Below are 23,464 nucleotides of genomic sequence, written 5' to 3' on the forward strand. Positions count from 1 at the left end.
TACTTAATTTTTCCCTTAATAAAAAGCACATTCTACATACCTTATGTACTTTTCAAACAAAGTTATTTTTTTCACCCTTATGATTTCCTGAAGTTCCATTTATATGTATTGTTTATAATTTTTAATCATTAGTAACCTTTCTTTTACAAAAAGAAGTAGAAAATAGACAATTGTGAAACTCTGAGATACCAACATTATGTAGCAGAGCTGCAAATGTTATGAATATTCCATCTCACAATTTTATAGGCACAAGCTGTTTCTTTTTTATTAAATTTCTTTTAACTGGTACATAAAAAGATAAAAATCATGCATATTAATGGACTAATATGATGTTTCAATACATAGTGTATATAGTGTAATGCCTAAATTGGGTTAAACATATCTATCTCCTCAAATATTTATCGTTTCCTTATAGTAAAAATCTTTCAAAATCGTTTCTAGCTTTTGTAGATGTACAGTAAATTATTGTTATATCTATTGTCCCTACTGTACATCTGCTCCTCACATGCATTTTCATATAATTTTTCATGCAGCAAAAAGAATATGTTTATTATCAGACTCAATTATACTTAGCCTCTCTTTATACCATATAAAAATAAGATGCCAAAATGTATAAGCTTAAACATAGTAGTGAATGTTTCAGTAGTCTGTCTTATTTAATAATGATTTAGATACTTAATATCTATTACTTAACATAAACCTAAGATTAAAAGTTATGTGTTTGGGAAGTGTTTTCAGGAAGACATATTATACTACCAAACAAAACTAGCCATCACCTCAAGATATTTCCCAATTAAATATTAAAATAGTTTGTTTTTTTGATTAGCAAACCCAGGTAAAGGAAAATTGTATATACTTATATTATTGCATTTCATGCTAATAACTCAGAAAACATAACTTCTTTCTTTTCACATCTCTACCCCTTTTTATTTACTAATTTTTCTGCCATATTTTTATTGGTGCATTATAGTTGTACATAATGGTGGGATTTGTTGTTACATATTTGTACATGTACATAATATGATATATATTTTGGCCAATGTCATTCCCCAGTAGTTCCTCTTCACTTTCCTCCTCCATGCCCCTGGTCCCTTTCCTCTACTGATCTCCCTTCTTGTTTCATTAAATTTATAATATTAAATAATCCTATTTACCAAAGATTTATCCAAGTTAGTTTTTTTTGTTTGTTTGTTTTCTTGGAGTTTGGGAAATATTTAATTTGCAAAAGTGCTCACTTATCTCTAAGTCACTTTGAATAGAATTTCTTCAATGAATGTCATAAGTTAATTAGATAGGGCTAGGGATGTGGCTCAGGGGTCGAGTGCCCCTGAGTTCAATCCCCAGTACCTTAAAAAAATTAATTTGACATATGCTATTTCCCCCAAAAGCTCTTGTGTTAATGCAGTAATGTTTGGAGATGAAACGATCGGATTGTGAGAACCTGTAATCTCATCGGTCCATCCTAGTTGGAATGGAATGATTGGGGGGTAACTGTAAGCAAGTGGGGCATGGCTGGAGGAGGTGGGCCACTGGGGGCGTACTCTGGAAGGATTAATCTTCCCTGCGGCCCCTTCCCCTCCCTCTGTGCTTTCTGGCTGCCATGAGGGGAGCAGCTTTCCTCTGCCATGCCTTCTGCCATGATTTTTTGCCTCACCTTGGGCCGAGAACAACAAACTTGGCCAACTACTAAACCTCTGAAACTATGAGCCAAAATAAACTTTTCCTTCTCTAAGTTGTTCTTATTGGGTATTTTGGTCATCACAATTTAAAGCTGACTAGCATATTTGGTGATGCCATCTGGGGTAGGAAATATCACATATATGTAGTATGCATCCATACATGAACATATTTGCATAAACATAAAAAAATGCAAAGGTCTTTTAGCTTTTGTTCTACCATCTTAATTATTAATTAGAAAAAGACAACAATAAATAATTCACTGGTTTATATCAAAGAGTTGAGCCTGCTCTTACTGCATTTTAAATTTTATGTGCATCATGTTTCTGACAGATGGAACAAACCAAGGCTACCTATTTAATGAGAAGACTAATACTGTGTAGCAACATTTGTGGACAGATTTTTAGATTTTCATTTGCCTTGGTATGTACTCTTAGGAAGGCTATGGAAAAAGTTTTAGACAAGTGACCCAGGAGACATTAAGCTGCTATCTGGATTTGTCTAAAGCCTCATTTGAGTGAATAAAATACTGTTTGTTTCAAGTTAGCCTTTAACCTTTTCAGCCTCAGGTGGTTGCTTTTGGTGTCCCCAGTCCCTTGAGATCTCCCCAATGGGGTGGGGTCCTAAATTGCAAGCCACTGTAGAAAACTGAGGACCTGAAGTGGGAAGAAACAGTCTGGCAGGGGTGGACAGAGGAGTGGAAGAGGTAGAGGTTCAAAGTGGGACATGTCTAAAGATTTAAGGGGGATTAAAGGTAGTTAGATGAGAAAGGAGAATAGGACCTGATGGGAAGAAAGGCTTCTTGGAGGAGCCCTTCTGGGGAAATCTTAAGTTTTCTAAAGGGAACATTAACAGTTCAAATTATCCTTAGAAAAATCATACCAGCAAGAAGGAGGTAGACAGAGCTGGAGGAGCATGTGGTTGGCAGGGATTTGAGAAGAGGGAGTTTCAAGTTCCCATGTGAGAGACAGGATCAGATAGAACAAAAAGTCCTCACAGCAAGGCAGGGAGAAAAAAATCCAGCCCAGAAGTCCAGGAGAGGATCCCCACTGCTGGGAGAATTTTTCAGCCCAGACCCAGGCCCAGGGGTCAGGTAATAAAATATCTCCACTCCAAACAAAGCCAGGAAGACCTTCCAGCTCAGGAGATACCTTTCTAAAGAAGCCTGAGACTTTCACCCAGCTTCAGAGAGTGCATTCAGAATCTTAAGGGTAAATATCTGTCCTCACCAGCTTCATTGGTCATTGGTCCAGAATAGTTGTTCAGGGGTGTTGTGACTTAAAATGGATCAGCCAAGAGTGAAGATAAAGGCATCAAAGTGGCACACCCAAGGTCAGGGGTGAGAGGCCAGGAATAAAATGAAACATCCATCCACCCAGGGTCAAGGGTGAGAGGCGAGGGATAAAATGATACGTCCATCTTATCCAAGTCATAGAACCATAACCATTGAAGAAAAAAGTACTCGTGACGTGACACTTCTAGGGAATGGTAAGACAGACTTTATTCAAATCTATCGCTAAGGGCACAGGGACCACTGCAGTGGCATTTTGCAGTAGGAAAGAGAGATTGAACTCAATTCTAAATGCAGTAAGAAAAAAATGGAGATTTAAAACCAAAGACCAGGGTAGGAGGTTGGTGAATGGAAACTTATGAAGAGGAAACATCAGGGATAAGAGAATCTGTGTGTGACTGAGATGCCTTGGATTGTTTGGTATTGATCTCTGCCAGGTTTTAATAGGTAATTGGATTCATTAACTAGTTAAACAATATCAAATGAGAAAGGGATTATTTGTAAAGATCTCACAGTGACTTCTAAACATACATTAATTTTAATCATTAGGACTCCAGACTTCCTAGTGGTCATTCACATGAAGGTTGGCATCCCTGGACTTTCTCTTTTACAAACCAAATCTCTGATTCTTAAGTGGTCTCATTTGAGGTCAAGGAGAAAATGTGTGGATTCTAGTAAATTCCAGGAGTATAAAATTTGAAATCTGAAAATGCAGTTTTGAAGAAAAACTGTATAGGAAACTGAAAGCTAAAGGGATCTCATATTTGCATTTTGATTTTGGTTTCATTCAGTACTTGATTAAAAATTGCTTCTCTGAATTTAATTTTGTCATTTGCTTTCTTTCCTTTTCTATATAGTGAGTGGACTCAGTAGAATCTGAGATCATAAATTTATTTCTGTGAACAATGAAGTAAAAAAGGTGAATGACTATCGAATTTAAGAGATATTGAGAGGGTTCTTACTAGAAGCTATAAAGCAGAGACATTGCTGAAATAGCTGCTTGGATGCTAAACATATACTTCAGGTGACACCCAGTGGCTAAAATAGGTAATTTCATACTGTGGTGGAAAAAACCGTGGAATAAACTATTTCTTGACTCAATAGTGATAACACATTACTAACTTTGTCCTTCTCAGTGCACATGTGTGGAGTCTATGTGTGTTGAGGAAGTTTGGTTTTGACTTTATATATATCTTTTCCTTGAAATTTTGAAAAATAATAAATTATATGATTGGAAATATTAGAAATGTGATTAGACTTTTTCTTTAATAAAATATAAGATATTTTAAAATGTTAAATCCATGACTAAGAGTCATGAATAAGAATGATTAAAATTTTTTTACTTAGAAATTCAAATTCTAGGAATTTGTTCCAAGTGTAAAATCAGAGATATGCTCAATGACTTATAGATAAGCATATTTATCATAGCTTTTTTATATAATAATAACAAACCAACAGTGAGAGAAATGTACAGAAGTAATGAATTGTTAAAATTGAAGCACAAATGTAATGACGAAGGCATCTTTAACATCGAACTCTGGAGAACATTTAATATCAGAGGAAATGTTTATGTTATTAAAAAAATGAAATACCTACATTCCATTTATATAACATACATGTAATATGATTACATGTTTTTGTATTAATAAAATAAAAAATAAGTAGTTGTCTTGATTGACAGGATTGTTAAGTAATTCATATTTTTTCTGTCTACTTTTCTCCTTATACTAAGTATATTTAAGCAAGAAGAACAAGAGAAATAAGCAGCATAGGTAATAGAATAATATAAGAGTATTTTAATAATGATCAGAACCAATTCTATACATCTGTCTTCTTAAGTCTTAAATAAAGAGTGCAGCATATAGGAGCCTTTTTACTTTGGAGCCCCTTCGGGTTACTTCTAGAACAAAGCTGCTTCTGGGTTGTATGTGGGAGGAGGTGGAGAGAAAGAAAGAAATGTGTTTTGGGGGGCATGAATAACATGTTTTAGATAGGAACACACTATAAACACTTAAGCACAAAGACAACTTAGAGAGCAAAAATTCTTAAATATTTTTAGTTCATACCCTTGGAATCTGATGAAAACTGTGATCTTTTCTCTGAAAACTACACACACATATGAAGATATAGTCACTTCCAAAAAATATTGCATGCAATTTAAAGAGATTTATAGATTCACATCATCCCCACCCCTGCAGGGGTCATCTTATCAAGTAGGTATATTCAGAAGGCACCATAGAATAGTATTTTGTTGATGTGTAAAATTCCGCCCTTGGCAACTTTCTTAACCTTTGAGCAAAGCATTGCACTCCCCTGGATCTCATTTTAAATAGTAGGTATGCTTACAGAAGATAAAATATTAATTATTACCACCTTATTGAGAAGGAATTTTAAGGAAAGGACAGTAACTTATGTAAGCATTGTTTTTCTGTAGATTTGCTAGATGTGGTAGGGAACTGAGACCAATGAATAATAATAGGTAATATTTATATAGGCATTATAGACGTGCACACGTCTTGTATAGCAACCCCCTTCTCCTAATGAGGAAATTGAGGCACACCTTGACTAAATGATCTGCCCAAGGTCACATGGTATTTATTAGTGTAGTTAGAAATTAAACTCACTTTCAAAATCTATGATTACTAATATCGGATACTGATTGTAAAAGTTACTTTTATGAAGTATTCTACCTTAAAATATGGAGGCTATCTACAGACAGTTTTTTTTTACTACTATTGTCAAGTTTTGTATTTTACTTCTCTAACTCTTCCTTCCCCCTTTTCCCCCATGCACTACCTTCTTTTCACTCAAGATCATACAACAAGCCAAATCATTCCAGTTCCCATGGTAAGGGTAAAGCTCTTCCCTCTGTAGGTAGGAAATGAGTCCAGAGAGAAGCAGAGGCACAGCCAGGAGAGGACAGCATTCTCTCCTGATTCCTGGTCAGTGCAGCCAGCCACCTCTAGACTAATAAGGCTTGAGCTGGGTCACCTGGAGGATTCTACCTGAGATGATGAATGGGAACTGAATGATTAGAAAAAAAATCTAGATTTGCTGGAGAGTGCTCACCAGAGACTGTGTTATTAAGGCCATTAATCCTGGGGCGTTTTATTCACTAAGTGAATTTATTTGTAATATTATGAATTAATAAGACATACTTATTATGACTTACTGATCAGTATTTCCTACAACCAATATATCCTTTTTCTGCTTTGCATTTGTAATAGCACACAGTTAAAATTCTTTTTGTAATAAAAGTAACTCATACTTACTTGTAGACTACTTAAACCATGGTATAAAAGAACATGGTAAATACGAGTCACAGTTTTGTAATTGCTAGTGTTGGGGAATCTGCCTAACCTCTTGAAAGACAATCTTTTTCTAGAAACTATTTTCAAATAAAGTAGATGTTTCCATGTGGAAATAGTACTTGTCATTTTTTAAGGTGACAATTAATGGAATTGATTTGGTAACAAAGATAGCAAAACTTACACTTTAAAAAACATTTTTGTAGTTATAAATAAACAGCATCTCTCTTTTTGTTGTTGTTATTTTATTTTTATGTGGTGCTAAGAATCGAACCCAGTGCCTCACACATAGTAGGCAAGCACTCTGCCACTGAACTACACTCTCAGCCCCAAACTTACATTGTTTAATGAATGATTTTATCCTGGAATTACTATACTTCATCAAGTCTAATATTTCATTGATTTAAATACGCTGGTTTAAAAATGCTAAGAAATAAAAACTATCAAATTCTAACCAATTCATTATATTGATTTTAAGATATATTTTATGCAAGAAATATAAAAGAGGAAAGAAAATAATGAATTCAAATCAATAAAATTCAATAGGCAACCTAAAATTTATATAGTTGTTTTTCACCATTTTTCCCTTTTATAATTTTTTTCAATAAATCAATGTTGTCCATTTCATTAGCCTCTTATATCAAGCTGATACGAATCTGTTTAACCTCAGTCCTTCCAGTAACTTAAGTCTACATTCAGAAGATAAATATTGATTTTACCTTTAAGGATATTCAAATAATGTGTTGCAGTTTCTGTAGACTATTCAACAAACGGGGTTCCAAAAAAAATTTGAATGATTTTTGAGCATGCCAACTGCCAAGTTTAACCTTTGAAGTTTTCAACACTCAAATAGATGTTTACATTTTTGTGTACTTGTGTAATCAAGAATTGAGTCACATATAACATTCAATCTGTTGCTCACACATCACTGTGAGCTGGAGAGTCAGCAGCCTGCTCCCTTCTCAAGAACTTCCAGAGGATATTTGCTACTGTTTTGGTGGAAAGGTGGATTAGCTCCCTCATGCACTCATTTTTTAAAATTTGTTCTTTTTAGATATACATGACAGTAGAATATGTTTTGACATGTTATACATACGTGGAAAATAACTTACACTAATTAGGACCCTATTCTTGTAGTTGTACATGATGTGAAGTTTCACTGGTCATGTATTCATATGTAAACATAGAAAAATTGTTATCCAATTCATTCTACTGTCTTTCCTATTCCAATTCCCCCCTCCCCTTCATTCTCCTTTGTCTTATCCAATGAACTTCTCTTTCTCCCTCCATGCCCTCCTTATTGTGTGTTAGAATCTACTTATCAGAGAGAACATTCAACCTTTAGGTTTTTGAAATTGGCTTATTTCACTTAGCATGATATTCTCCAGTTCCATCCATTTACCAGAAAATTCCATAATTCCATTCTTCTTTATGTTTGAGTAGTATTCCATTTTATTTATATACATATATATATATATATTCCATTTTATATATATATATATATATATATATATATAAAGTGGAATGCTACTCAAACATAAAGAAGAATGGAATTATATATATATGATTTTTACTCCTTTGGGTCTATACCAAGAATTGGGGTAACTGGGTCAAATGATGGTTCCATTCCAAGTTTTCTGAGGAATCTGCATATTGCTTTCCATAGTGCTGTACCAGTTTGCGGTCCTACCAGCCATTCGGGAGTGTGCCTTTTCCCTCACATGCTCATTCGCTCATTTTCAGTGCACTTGAGAGTGGAGAAGAGAATCACTGGGTGGTAGGAAGCAGGGACTCAGACCAAGTTCCAAATCATGATCATGGCAGGGAAAGACAGTTTCTTAGCTAGGACAGGAAAAGATATTTATCCCCACAGGTGGATGGCTGATCACTGAATGTCTTTGGGGAATGGAAATCTGAAACACAGATTGCACTTTACCTCATACTAGGGATTTGTTCAGCCTCTTAGATTGGTAGTTTTTGAACAATTTGGAAACTAAATACCACTTTTTCTTCAAATATGTTTTTTCTTCTCATCTCTCACCTCTTCCTAGAGGCTGCAATTACACATGAACCAGCCACTTGAAGTTGTCCGTCAGATCACTGATGCATTGTTTAGTTTCCTTTACTTCCTTTTCTCTCTGTGTATCATTTTGGGTAATTTCCTTTGCTCTGTCTCCAAATTCTTTTCTTCTGCAATATCTAATAAGTTCTTAGTTCCACTCAGTGTATTTTTAATCTCAGACATTATTTTTTATTTATATATTTTATTTATTTTTTATTTCTTGAAGTTTGGCTCAGATCTTTTTAAAAATTTTATCTTCCATATCTCTCCCTAACACATTTAAAAAAAGCTTTATTGTTAAATAATTATGAATCCACAGGAAATTGCAAATATAGCATGGAGAGGTCATTTGTACTCTTCACCCAGTCCATCATGGATTGCTCTTATGTGTCTATATAGCACAATAACCAGATTAGGAAACTGACAATATGCACATAACGCACAATAGATGTGCATAGCACATCTGAATTTGGGGAAAGAACACCCAAGGAGTAGAGGAGCACCTTCATCATGTATGTGTAGCCAGAACTACAGTCAAGACACTACTTCAGGACCAAAGAAGCAAGACTTTTTGAATATTTTATTTTCATATATATAGAACATGAAGAACATAAAGCTGTATTTTTCTGCTTTTATTCATGTCTTATAATTTTTTATTAGCTGTCAGAAAGATGGGAATTTTCTATTGTTAGGTGTTTATTTGATGTTGTTGAAGTTTTCTTGACCTTTTCTCTGGGTCACAGTTAAATTACTTAAAAACATTACGATCCTTTGGGGATTTGATTTTATGCTTTGATTGGCTAAGCCACATCACCCTGTAAAGGAAGACTGATTTTTATTCAGTACTGACATGACACCCTTCTGAAGACTCCACCCAGTGGTTCTGGCTGGTGAGGACACCTGCTCTCCCCGGCCCTAGGAAGCCATGGGGTTTGCTCCCTACTCCGCTACTCCTTGGGTGTTCTTTCCCCAAATCCAGGGTTTCTTCAGAAGCATGTTCAGCAGTTCTCCAGACTCTCCTGAAGCTCTCTGCACTCTGGTGCTCTCCCTGGTAACCAGAGCCTCCTCAGCCTGTACAATTGCCAGCTCCACCTCCTCAACCCCCAGGAGGCTGCAGCTGCCCAAGTCCTTCCTGCCACCTGGACTCCAGGCACTTACAGGGTTCACTTATTAGGTTTGCTTCTTCCTCAAGGAACACTGTACCGTGAAGGCCTCTTGTCCAAGGTCTGCAAATCACTATATACTTTTTTTTTCTTTTAGTTATTTAAAATAGAAATACTTCTCACTTCCAAATCTAAATTCCATTAAGAAACTTTATTAATGTAGGAAGGAAAAACACCTCTGTTGCTGAAAGCAGGATGTAGCTCAATTTACATACTTAAGTTCATTCATTTACTATGAAGGTGCCTAAACAGAGTTTTGAAGTTCAGTTGTTAAATTTTTCTCATTCATAAGCCTGAACACTGCCTTGCTTCTTTGTTCATGTGTCAATGAGTTTAGCTATTCTTCAGGTATTCTGCTGATATTTAAATGTGCAATGAAACTGTTTGAAATCACCTGTACAATATCCTGACCCACTGCTACCCTGTAGCACCTTGAAAAGCTCTTGAAACTCTCTGGATGCACGCTGAGGTCAGGCTTATTCCTGTAGGTTTTGTTGACCTTGGAGCCTCCCCTCAACACACACCTGTGGGGCCCACCAGAACATGGACCAGAGGAGCCTTCATCTTTGATATCTGGTACATGAATACTAGAACCTACAATTCAGGCTCTGGCTGGCCACATGCATTAAAGAGGCTATTATGGTTTGGCTATAAGGCATCTCCCCAGAGCTCCTGTCTAATGCAGGAATACTCAGAGGTGAAATGTGAGAAATGTAACTTACCAGTCTATCCTAGTTTGAACAGACTGACTGAATGATAACTGTAGGCATGTGGAGAGTGTCTGGAGGAGGTGGGTTATTGGGGGTGTGCCCTGGAAGGATTGTTCTTGCCTGCTGCCCTTTCCCATTTCACTTTTTCTGCTTCCTGGATGCCATGAATGGAGCTGTGCTTCTCCACCATGTCCTTCCACCATGCCTTACCTTGGGCTCAGAATAATGGACTCAGCCAAGCATGAACCGAATCTCTGGAACCATGAACCAAAATAAACTGTTTCTCCTTTAAGTTGTTCTTGTAAGGTATTTGGGTCACAGTTATGCAAAGCTAACACAGAGGCCTTCCAGCATTAACTCTCTAACTGGTCCTGGGCTGTTCTTTGCTAGCATTTATTTAGCACACATGGTATTTTTGTATTTTTGTCCATAGGCTAGTTGCATCACATTTATGATTTTATGTAATCCACAGGGCCAGGAATAGCACAGTTCCACTAGTCAGAATAGTTAGATAAAGTACTCCAGAGAGTGTTAGTTCAGTGTTGAAAAAAGATTAGTCCTACTTGTGTAGTAAGAAAACAAACTTTTTCTACTTTATTCTCACATCCAAAGCAGAACACTTCAGGTTGTCAAAATGTGTGGAGCCCCTCCCACGTAAGCAATTCATTTCTCAGCAAACACCAATGAGTGTCCCCTGTTCACCTCAGTTCTGACACTGACCAGAGGTGGCGTAGATTGCACAGGTTAAAAAGGGCTGCATCCCACAAGGCTGTGTCGACTTCAGATGCCAATCACAAATCCCAGGTTGTCTCATGACCCCTTCCTTGGGTTTGATAATTTGCTAAGAGTGCTCAGGGACTTCTAGGAAACACATTAAACCATTTTTTAAATAATGAAGGTCACAATAAGAGACACAGAAGAAGAGGTACATAGGACAAGGTGTTGACAGGTCCTGGGCCCAGAGGCTTCTGTCCTTGTGGAGTTGAAATATACAATGCTTCTGGCACACAGATGTGTGCTCTAACCTGAGATGTGTCCTGAGGTCTGTGCCCACAGGTTAGAAATCCTTGTGAATTTTGGGGATTTTTCAGAGGCTTCATCTTATAAGCATAATCAGTTATTAACTTTATTTCCAATCCCTCTCCCTCCTCCAGAGAATGGTGAGGGGAATAAAAGTCCATGCCTCTAATGGCTTCTGGTGACCAGCCCCCATCCAGAAGCCCACCAAGAGTCCCCTCACTAGAACAAAAGACACTCTATCAACCAGGAAATTCCACAGGATTTAGGACCTCCAGAAACCATGACCAAATACCAAATACTAGAACCAAAGATCCTCCTTGTCTCTTTATGGTCCAGGAAGTTACAAGGTTTTTTAGGAGCTCTGTGCCAGGAACCAAGGGCACAAGATTAATATTTATTTATTAGTATACCACAAAATCACTATTCTAAAGGCTGCTCTGGCACAACCTAACCCAGTTTAAAAGCAAATTTCAAAAGTAATCAAACTATTTCCAAGTAACTTACCTATGTCCCACTATTAGAATAATGGGCTAGTCCTAAGCTGGGGAAATCACATTTTTTTCCATCCAGTAAAAAACAAACAAAAAAAAGTTATTTCTTCTGGTAATATAAGTAATACATGCTAAAAGAAGGTTTTCAACACCCTCTAAATCCTCTCATGAGTTAAAACTAGGCCACTGGGGTTGCTCTGGGAGGTCAGTCTGTTCTATTGCTACCTATTTCAGAACTCTGGATCTCTCTCTCTCTCTCTCTCTCTCTCTCTCTCTCTCTCTCTCTTTACTGGGAATTGAACTCAGGGGCACTTGGCCACTGAACCACATCCCCAGATGTATTTTGTATTTTATTTAGAGACAGGATCTCACTGAGTTGCTTAGTACCTTGCTGTTGCTGAGGCTGGCTTTGAACTCATGATCCTCCTGCCTCAGCCTCCCAAGCCACTGGGATTACAGGTGTGTGCCACCACACTGGCTTGGAGCTCTCTCTTTAAAGCAGGGATTTCTAACCTGTGGGCACAGACCTCAGGACACATCTCATTTAATGCTCAAAATCACCCTTGAGATAAAAGTAGAGTCATCCTTATTATTCAGATAAGGAAATTGGTGTTTAGAAATGTTTCTAAACTTCACCATAATCTCATAACTGGCATTTGTTTGGCCAGGATTCTTAAGATATACATGAAAAGTGTAGGGTCATTATCCTAGAGAGCGTGGTACCTTTCCGTGCATAGTTCTCAGGATAATAGGAGGCTTCATTTATGGACCTTTGCTGAGATTTCATGTAGCAATGACATAGCAACTCTGCCTGGTTCTTGAATCTTTTTTTTTTTTCTTTTCTTTTCTTTTCTTTTCTTTTTTTTTTTAGAGAGAGAGAGAATTTTTTTATTTATTTATTTATTTTTTTTTTAGTTTTTGGTGGACACAACATCTTTTATTTTTATGTGGTGCTGAGGATCGAACCCAGCGCCCCGCGCATGCCAGGCAAGTGTGCTACCGCTTGAGCCACATCCCCAGCCCTTGGTTCTTGAATCTTCATTGTTATTTTGAAAACAGATTTTAAGACTTTAGTTCTGAGTTACTCAGTAAAAAACTTTTATGATAACTAAAATAGACATACAAAAAGTTATACAATTAATTCTTTTCATGCCTTCCTGCAACCCAAGATCCAAATCATCTATGTGTACATTCTCTAGTGAGCTTCTTGGCACAGCAGAAAGTGTCTGTTTTGCTGACCTCTTAGTTGATACACTGATTTGGAGATGAGGCAGCTGCTTCCAGTAGTGTGGATTCCTAGTTCATGGAAATAGGACCTGTGTATATCAATAGTCTGCTATTGAGCAGGAGGATTCCTGCAAATGGACCAGACTTGGTGCCTTAGAGTTTGGATCCAATAGAGGAAAATAGGGCATGGAAGAAGACACTGCTGTTCCTGTCAATCCTTAGTACCTGTGACATGCTGAACCGCAAGGAGGAAATGACTCAGCCAGGCCTGAGAACGGAAATAAGAGACAAGAGGCAGGATGTTCCTAGCAACCTACTTTCTGCAAAACTCAAGAAAGAGATGCACATAAATATTAGAAAGAATGTGATTGGTTAGCAAGGGAAAATCTGCTGAAATGCTTTTAGTCTATGGAAACTAAGTAAAATAATCCAAAATTTAAATGTATCATAGGATTAGTATTCTCACTTAACATCTTAACCTTTTGTTATAGGGAATAGAACATACCTATGGTTAAGATGAATGTGGGATGAACTTGTTTTGAGAGTTTGTACTTATTGTGGGTAGATTAATTCCATTCTGCACTGGCTTTTTCCTGTTCCTCTAATGTATCAATCCTATTCTTAGCTCAGGGCCTTTGGACATGCTCCTCTGTCCAACTAGATAGATACCTCTTCTCTCCTGGCTCAGCTTTACGGGATTGATTTCTTCATGACAGTCAGGACTCAAGCAAATGCCATATCATGCATCCTGTCTGAAGCAACACTCAGCCAGTCACTGTCTCATTCCACTGTTTTATAGTCTGTTCAGCAGTCATTGTGCTCTGATAACATCTTGTATTTTGTTCATCTATTTAGAGACTGGGACCTCCTACTGGAATATAAGTGCTGTGAGAGAAGAGCTTTTTCTGTTTAATTGGCTATTTTATTTCTACTGCCTAGAATAGGGCCTGGCTCATAGTGAATAAACAAATGAATGAATACATGAAATCACACACAATTCAAGAAAGGAAACCAGATCTTATACATCAGCTGAAACAATCTGTAACTAAAGTTTGGTTCCTAACCTGAAAATAAGGTTAGACTGTGTGTGTGTATATGTATAAATACACATTCCCTCTCTCTCTCTCTCTCTCTCTCTCTCTCTCTCTCACACACACACACACACACACACACACACACACACACACATATCTAAGCTTTTATATTAAGGTTTATGTTTTGTTTTGTTTTGTTTGGTACCAGGGATTGAACTCAGGGGCACTCAACCACTGAACCACATCACCAGCCCTATTTTGTATTTTATTTAGAGACAGGATCTCACTGAGTTGCTTAGTACTTCACTGTTGCTGAGGCTGTCTTCAAACTCAGGATTCTCCTGCCTCAGCCTCCCAAGCCACTGGGATTACAGGTGTGCACCACTGTGCCTGGCTTTTACATTACATTTTAAATGATATTTACAAAGGGCTTAGTAAATGTTAGGAAAAAATTAATGAAAGATCATATTTATAAATTCTACTCTTGTTCCAGCTGAACTACATTGGTTGTCTATAGACTATACACTGAATCCATTTGTACATTGTAGTTGCCAAGAGGTTTTTTTAGTATACTTAGTAAGTTCAAAGTCCTTGCAAAATGGATGAAATTCAGGCTATGTCCTCCTTTCACCACTTCTCGGATCACACCCATGTTACTAGCTTTTTAGCAGCTCTATCGTATTTATCTATGGTTTTCTTTCCCCTTGGTTGATGGCAGTACATGTGTGCTTGAGAGAAACCATTTATTTATTCTAAAAATAATGCCCAAGGGTGTTCAATTCCTGCAGGTTTCTCTGAGGCCTCTAGATTCCATTTTATAAAAACATGTCTAACCCTGGTGATCTTCCTGAACACTTGGAGAATAGTCAACCAGTGGATGCAGAGAGATTACACAGGGAGCACAGAAAGATAAGTTTTGATTTTTACACTTGCAAAGGTAGTATTTTCCCTTTAGGAGAATAAGACTTCAAACCAAACTTCCATACCTGATAATTTTTTAAAAAGCAACAGAAATTTGACTAAGCCTTTCATCAAATATCAAAGAATTAAACCAAATTATTTTTAGTTATATATATATAAAAATTTTTGCTGCACAGTTAAAGGCCAATTTTATACATCAGCTAATTAATGCTTTGCCATCTCTTGTGTATTTGATACTTATCATGCATTATTCACATATTATAGATCTTGGAGTATAATCTCACAGTTTTATATTATAAAGCTTTAGAATTTTTATGTTTGCTTCTTTGGGATATAGATATTCAAAACTAGGAGATACAGGATATGAGGGCCTTGTTGAGAAAGCAGCTGTATTTTATGTTTTCTTTTTTGCTCACTTGTTTTCCTTTTCTCAGTAAAAATATTCATATAAGAAAATACCAAAAATGTCCAAGAAGGAATCTTTTTAAAATCTTTTTCAACCCTACCATTAGAAAATGAGCCCATACGAACTTCAAAATGATATTATACATAATATTTTATAATGACTTTATTTATATAAAATAAGAATAATGTACTTTCATTTAATGTGATTTCTTTTAAGAAATGATTTTTAATAACCACAGATATTTCATCCTGTAGCTATGTCATGGCCTAACCCCCTACTGGGATAGTATAACGTCGGTAAGGGAAAGGGTCTGAAGCAGACATCCTTTTATTTGTTGTGGCCATGGTCAAGTTACTTATCCATTCCAATCCTCATTCTTCTCACTTATAAAATGATAGTAACAATAGTAATAGTTTTATGTCAGTTAATGTAAAGATTTTAATAGGTATTGCAGATAGTACTTAAAACATAGCTTTCAGAAGCTCTAATAATAAATATAATAATAATTATATCTAGTAAAAATAGAATTATAATGAATATTATTAAAGCATTATTATCTAGGCATTGTTTATTATTAAAGCATTGTTATCTATAATTCTATTATTCTAATTTATAATTCTGTTATTTGACCTAGCACATCATAAATTCTCAGATATTCATTATTAGTGCTTATATTATTTTCGCCTTTTTCATGTTACAGTATTGTGATGAATATCTTTTAATAAAAGTCATTTGCTCTTAATCACTTCCTTAAGGTAGATTTTTACAAGTAGAATCATATTTTAAGATATTGCTAAATCATCCCCCATAGAGGCTTACTATTGCACATAGAATTGCAAGAGGGGCAACTGCTGCACAGTGAGTGATGTTTCTAGAAGGAAATGACAACTGCCCATGAGACAGTTTTTGCAGTTCTTCAGAATCTTTGAATATTGAACAACTGGGATATATGCAACTTACTCTTCCTTTTCATTATTTATATACTCTTAAGGCAAAGTTATGAAAAATTAAAATCTTGTTTACCTTGAGTGTGTCTGATTTTGTTTGAGAAGGTATTTTTATTAATAGGAAAGTTAGCACTTGACTACATTGTTAAGGTGTTTTCCCCCATTGAAACTAATATTTTCTCTTTTTCAAGGAAAAAGCAGCAAACCTTGGGAGCAGTCAGCCCTCTAGAAGCCATGCTGGTGGGAAAACCCTGGCCACAAAGGTCAGTCAATTCCTGAACATGGGAAGACCCCTATTCTATCCTACTCTACAGGGGTATCCCCAGTGGGTGGGGCCTGTAAAAGAGGCAAACAGTGCCCATTTATTACTGACATTTTCAAACAAAGTTTCATTTCTCTGTTGGAGACAAGAATGTAATTTCTCTGTTGGGGGTGTGGGAAGGGATAGGACTCTTGCTGTGTGGCACAGGATGATTAAGAACTTGTGGGTTCAAGCTATCCTGGTTTAGACTCCCCAGTAGTTGGGACTGCAGGCATGTACCACAGTGTCCATCTATGTAATTTCTTCACAATGATTAGAGGTTTAAAATTTAGTGAAACCATTGGCTATAATTGTTCCTGGCATATAATAATAAGCATTTAATAGATATCATCATAAATATCTACTGATACTTTTGTGTATAGTGCAAGTACACATAATTGGCCTTTTCCTTCTTCAGAAAATAAAATCCCCGTCATGAGCATGAACCACACTAGGATCTCTGCTAAAGCTCTATGTAATTCTTATGTAATCCCTTCACCACCTTAGTATTGTCATTCCCTTATACCTAAGGAAACCAGGGCTGAAAGAGGCTAAATAAACTCAACAGGGTCACAAAACAAATAAAATTAGATTTCAAGCCTGGGTTTCCTGTTCATACAAGGTCCTTAGCATAGCTAGACCCCATAAGCTCTGGCTGAGCTTTTTATTTGTATATAAAACTTCAAAGCTTTGCAGCTTATTTTTAAAAATCATTGATACATACGTTTCAAGATAAAGAACTATAATTTTATCTAGTCATTTTTAATGAAATGATTGTGTTCCGTCTTCCAGGGTATCCAAGTTTATCTAAAAACCTTAATATACTTCAGGATTATCTATACAACTATTTCAAATAGCATTTTTTCCTGTAAAACTGGAAGTCTGTGAGCTTTTTCACTAATGTCATTTGTTTGATAAAGAGTTAATATTTTAGTATCTCCCAGAAGTGAGAAGAGGCTGCGTAAACCTGGGCTGAGCATAGTAACACCACCCTAATTTGAGGTATCGAGTGTGTTTTATAGACCTTTTCAATTCTCCCTACCAGCAAGAAAAAGAATAAAAATCATTGAAAGATAATGAACTTTAAATACAGGGGGGTAAATTAATGTTTGGGACCAACATAAATCCTACTCAGGTCTGCTGTCTTTTGCCATTCTGTTACTGCTATTGGTGACTCTAGAGCATTAATGATCATTGAGTGAGAGATTGTCCATTCATCCAAACAAACTTGAGTTTGAATTTCCTCTTTACCGTTTATTTATTAAGTGTCACCGAGCCCTAGTTTCCTCATCAGAATGGCATAAAAACTTCTCTTGTCACAGTTGTTGTGAAACTGAAATGAAATAAAATATATAAAACACTGTGCCCTGGGCCTGACATTTGATAGGTGCTGGGAAAATATGTCTCTGATGTGATTCTTCTTATCCTCATTTTCTGTTGTTTGGAGGTCTCCAACTAGAAAAGATTTTCTAAACATGTCTGATCTTTTATGGTGTTAGGATTAATATTTACCTTATCACTCAATTACACCTCTAAAAATGAAAAAGCTCATTAGCAAAACCCACATGAAATGATATTTGGTGAAATCATTTGTAAATGGTTTCCAGGATTGCTATTACCTAAACTTTGGGAGGGTTGGTATGTCGTGGGAAAACAAACTTAGTTTTTCCTTTAAAAGTCTTAGGAGTTAAAGGCATAAGAATCAGATCCTTTTCTACCACTTTCTTTCTACCAGGATGTTCTCTTCCAATCTTTTGGGGGTAGGATGATTGTAAAAATATGGCTCACCCCTTCAGACTTGTTCTGTCTTAAGAAGGTGAGGAAGGCAGCATAGCTGGCCACATGTTTGTTGTTTTAGTATTTAAAAGCGAACTTGAAGTTCTTTCCTTGACTTCTTTCCCACCCCTGTTCTTGTCGCTCAGTGTTGCTCTTTCTCACTGTTTTTCTAACTCACTTTCCTCCTTCACCAGTTTCCTGAATGGTAGGTTTCTTAGGGTTTGTAATTCTTCCCACCCACTTTTCTCATGTTCTTAACACTCAGAGTTGTAGAAGAAAAACTACAGAGGCTTGCCTGTTTTTTCTTTTGATGTCAGATTGGAAAGACTATCAATATCTCTTTAAAAATTGTCATTCCTAGCCCTCACTAAAAAAAAACTGGAGATATTGGCATGCGTGATAACTTGAAGTCTTTTAATTATACAATTGCCGTAACACATACCCAGGCAAAGTAGCATTCTCCTAAAACATTCAGAAAAGTCATGAGCAAATGGTAGATACAATTGACAATTAGCATTAGTAATGTTTTTCTTCATTCTGGACATATTTAACCTGAAAAATAAAATACGTGCTAATTTTATAGTTATTGAGAAAACTTTAACATCTGTCTTTAAAAATACCTATTTTGAAGCTTATGTGCAAGCTGTGTGTTTGTTATAGGATTATTTCTGCTTATTGCCAAATTGTTAAATGAGAAGTCTTACAAAAAAAAAGTAATTATGTCCATAATAATACCCCTTTTGCTATGCAGTTCTAGACTTAGGAAATCCAAAGTTCTTGAGTGGTATAGACAACAGAATTATTATTGTAAAATGTTGAGTGCTTAAATTTCTTTTTTTTTTTCTTTTTGGTAAATAAGGAAAGAATGCTAATGAGGCTTCAGAAATTATCTAAGCTTTTACTAAAGTCAACATGAAAATAATTGTGATCAATAATTAGTCATAGGATTTCATTGCTGGAAAATTTTTCAGACAACTTCTATTTTGACAATCAACATAGATTCTTCTGAAACCAAGATTGCATAAGGAACGTCTCCATAGACTGTACGGTTTATATGTATTAGTTAAAGTTGTTTGTTCCAGTTAGAATCAACTAGAGTTTTAAGAATCAGAGTTTAAGACAAAAAAAAAAAATTCCCAAGGGATAGTGAGTAGTTCATAGGGAAATCTAGGAAAGTCCAACAGAAGGAATCACTGTTCTTCACAGTCAGAAGCAAGGCCCAGCCATGCCACTGGGTTTCTCCTGCTCAACTCTGTTGCCACCATAGCTCAGCACCTAACACATTCAGAACCAGATGCAAGAAGCTCTGCCAGTACCAGTCCTGATGACAAAAGCCTTGTCATAACATTTCTGGTGGAAATTCTCTTCACCTTGCTCACCTCAGACTTCTATGGCTCATACATCTGATTGGCCAACATTAAGTCACATGTCTTCATCCTGCTACAGGGAAATCAGGAGGTTATGAATTTTCTGGATTCTACTCAGGAAAGAAGCATATTGTCAACATGTGGTGAAGATTTCAAATGTGTGGTCAGCTACCAAATGACAGACTTCCACGGCAGAAAGGAACATAGGAGAAATAACTAATTGAAGAAGAAAATCGCCAGTGACACCTTGTTCAGCAATTTTAGGCATTTAAACAGAAGAAGGTACCAACAACTTTTCTCCCAGCCTAGAGAGGAAAAGTTCTACAAAAGAATAAGCAGAGCTTGGGGAAATAGTTCTGTGATTTGGGTCCTCTTCTGCTATAAATAGCTCTGTTAACTTTGGCAATGCAAGTGTCTTCTCAGGCTCTTTTCTCATCCATAATATATATGAGTTAGGGCCTGGAAAGTCACTGTCATTCTGTGTCATAATCACCCCCATAGTGCCCTTAAACCATGTGTAGTTTGTGAGTTGACTCCATGTGTTAAGAAAAAATTTTATTTTAATAATTTTTCATATACTTTAATGTATTATAAAAAAGCAAGTAGCACATCAAACTTTCATTTATATTTTTGCTTATGATAAGGCTAAATTAAAGAATAAAAAGAGTAAATCTATTTTTTAAATTATCTAAACTTATTATAATTATGAAAGATTTTAAATGTTGCATAGGTACAAATACTCAAAGTTTGGGAAATAAGATTCAATCAATAATTTTCATGTTAATGTATATATTGAATAAGGGGGGGGGTTATTAAAATGAAGGCCCTGTCCTTCAGGAAGTCTGGGTGATGCTGAGATCCCAGGTAACGCTGGTGCTGCTGACTTGGCAGCCACACCACAAGTAGCAAGGAGGCTGAGTTGCTAAATGTGGGAGTTTAAGCTACCTGTACCTGAGATTACCTAAGTATCAGTTGAACCATCTGTTAAAATGTAGTCTCAAGTCCTGAGCCAAGAATTTCTGATCCACCAGGGTGGATCAAGGCCCAGGGTTTTATATATGTAATAGGCGTCCCCAGGTGTTTCAGCTGCAGGTGATCTGAAAAACCACATTAGGAGAAAGGATAACTGTTAGGGACCATGAAAGCCATAGTTCCTCAGGGAACCGTTAACATTCCCCTTCAACTCCAAGGAAGGAAGCCCTTTTCCATCTGTCTGCCAACATAAGAATCTGGAAAATTCATTTCATAACCATGTGATTACTCATGTGGACTCTTTAGGTGTATAGAAATACCTTCACTGAGGAAGATACAGCTGCCTAACTCTGGGGCCTGTGGGGTCCAGGGCTTGTCCTTATTAGGGACAAGTCACCCCGTACTGTTTTTGTCACAGGAGAAATAAATATCAATGAAAACTAGATGAGCTGAAGTTTTGTGAAAAGATAAGATAATGCTAATGATTAACAAAAAAGAAACTTTAAAGCTATATTTTTATCAAGAATTATAGCAGGGTCTTCTCGGGCAATTATAAAATTTTTAGCGCTGGAAGGCCTCTTATTCATCTGCTTTATTTGACAGAGGTAGAAGAATGATAAAAATAAACAAGATGGCTGTGAGGAATGCATTGAAGGGGAAGTCAGGGGGACCCACTGACCGCTTGGTGGAGTGGTGGCAGGCTGTGTGGAACAATGCTCTACTTTTTTTTTTTTAATCCTGCTGGCTGCCAACTCTGTTTTGGCTGAAGGCAGCACTGAGTCACTGCTCAGCTGTCACTAGCTAGGCCTGAGCTCTTTGTTCCTCAAACACTGGCCACAACCACCTCCCCACTTTCTCTACAAACTCGGGGTCTAGAGACTTTATCATGATTGTGTGTAGTTCTGGGCAAAGTTGGGATTCCAAATTTCTTTAAAATTTAATAACTCTTCTTTATCTCCACCATTCATTCTATATTTATTGGTTGTCTTTCTTCTATAAGAAAGAATGTTTCCTTTTCCCCTATTTACTTATTTATACATTCATTTACGTGTAGCAGGATAGACTTGTGAGTTCACATCTTACTCAATGGCTTCAAAGCCATTCTTATTGATTTTTGATTTTTTAATCATAAAAATGTATAACACACAATAATTCAGTAGGATTCTGATTCTTTTAAACTGCTCTTTTAAAAAAAATCCATTACACAATTTAAAATGGGTTTGGGAACCCTTGGTTTTAGTGATTATTTACTGTATAGTTTCAAAGGAGACATGGGAGGAGCCTATATAGGAAGAGTCACTTACCCAGCATTGCTCCGTATTTTGTTTTACCAAGGGTGACACCCAGGGAACGGCAGGCCTGTCATCAGCCCGCGCTGTACAGTACACAGGGCATGTGGCCTACATCACAAACTACGCGGTTAGAGTTGGCCAGCCCCCGGGATGCCAGGCTCCTGACGAGTGAGTGGGGCAGGGGTGCCGGGACCTCCCTCCCGAGACTCGAGACTGGTCAGGAGCTGCCGCCGGGGCGTGGCCGCTCGGGGAGGGCAGGGAACAATCCTGCGTTGCCAACCCGGGACCCGCCCCGCCGCGTCACACTGCTGGCTGGGCTGTGGCTGCGAAGTGAAACCGCGGGGGCAGAGCCCAACAGGAATGCAAACATCCCGAAAACCCAGCTGAGGTCTCCTGGGCCCGCGAGCCGCACGCAGAGTGAGTACTGATTTCAGCCCTTTTGCTGCTCCACCGCAGCATCAGCTTCAGTTGAGCTAGACCATGCCACTGGCCCTGTCCTTGCGCCCCGGCCCTGCCTGTCCCGGGCCTGGACCCTCCAGCTACTCCCCTGATTGGGACATGCGCTCTTACTGTTATCTTGACTCCCAAGATACATTTCTTTCCAGGCAGGTTCTAAGTTCCATAGTGTTTCTTGAAGACCCTTACTCCGTGTCCAGAAATGTCGTACTGACCCTTCAGCTGGGAATGTATCTGGTGACTAAAATACAAGGGATTTGTGTGATTTGGGCCAAATGATGAAAGAAGAACAGCAGGAGCTGTGTTGATCTGGTGTGATACTGTGGTCTCTAGGGTTTAGACCCCCTCCCCAGGCAGCACCCCTCCCCTCCCCGCCCCGCCCCGGAGATGACCTCTGATTTAGAGAATGAGCTCACTCTGTGTGACCTTTTTGAATACCTGACCCATGCTGGGTGTGGTGTGGCAAGTGTTGTAACACGTTTCCATTCTATTTCCTTGAGCACTATCTGAGACTATACTGTAGGTTACCTTCACTGGTAGATGCTTTGTGTATCTTTCAATAATACAAAGTGTTTTCACTGAAGTTTAAAGATTTAATCTGTTCCATAGTATTAGGACCCCTGCATTCTCCAGTTATTAACTAGCAAGAGGTAAATTCAATATTCCCATTTTACAGCTTGAGAAAATGAGGCAAAGAGGCTTTTGGCAGCTTCCTTAAGGGGTGGGACCTTAGAGCCTATGACTGGTCTTCAAGATTCAGAGTGACAGGAATTCTTAGGCAGTAGTGGGGAAAAGTTCCAGCTGTTTGAGATGTTTTCTAGAGGAAAAACCTCTGCATTGCAGAGAAGCTCAACAAGCAGTGACATGTACTATTTGAAAGGGGGAAGTTTATTTTCTAGTAACTATAGAGAGCCTCTTCTGATGTTTTGCTTGTAGGCATGAATCCAATTTGCACACCCCGTATTCAGTATCTGAAAGGAATATTGATTTGCTGGGGATGTGGTAGGGTGTGCTACTTGGGCTCAAGGAGGCACAGAGGATTA

General features: G+C 37.4%; 1 protein-coding gene across 12 annotated transcripts in view; it reads left to right on the top strand.

Moving 5' to 3' along the window:
• The window catches only part of Cast (calpastatin), a 109,965-nt gene that overhangs the window by 24,198 nt on the left and 62,303 nt on the right, over nt 1-23,464 (top strand). For 10 of the 12 annotated variants that reach the window (XM_048811465.1, XM_048811472.1, XM_048811467.1 and 7 more), the window contains exon 3: nt 16,449-16,520. In XM_048811465.1, the coding sequence (XP_048667422.1) occupies nt 16,449-16,520 (72 nt within the window). Of the gene's footprint in view, nt 1-16,448; nt 16,521-22,204; nt 22,383-23,464 lie in introns of those variants that run through there. The other 2 variants (XM_048811474.1, XM_015483851.2) reach the window with 1 other exon arrangement.

This window comes from Marmota marmota, unplaced genomic scaffold, assembly GCF_001458135.2.
Source record: "Marmota marmota marmota unplaced genomic scaffold, marMar, whole genome shotgun sequence".
NCBI classification, from domain to species: domain Eukaryota; kingdom Metazoa; phylum Chordata; class Mammalia; order Rodentia; family Sciuridae; genus Marmota; species Marmota marmota.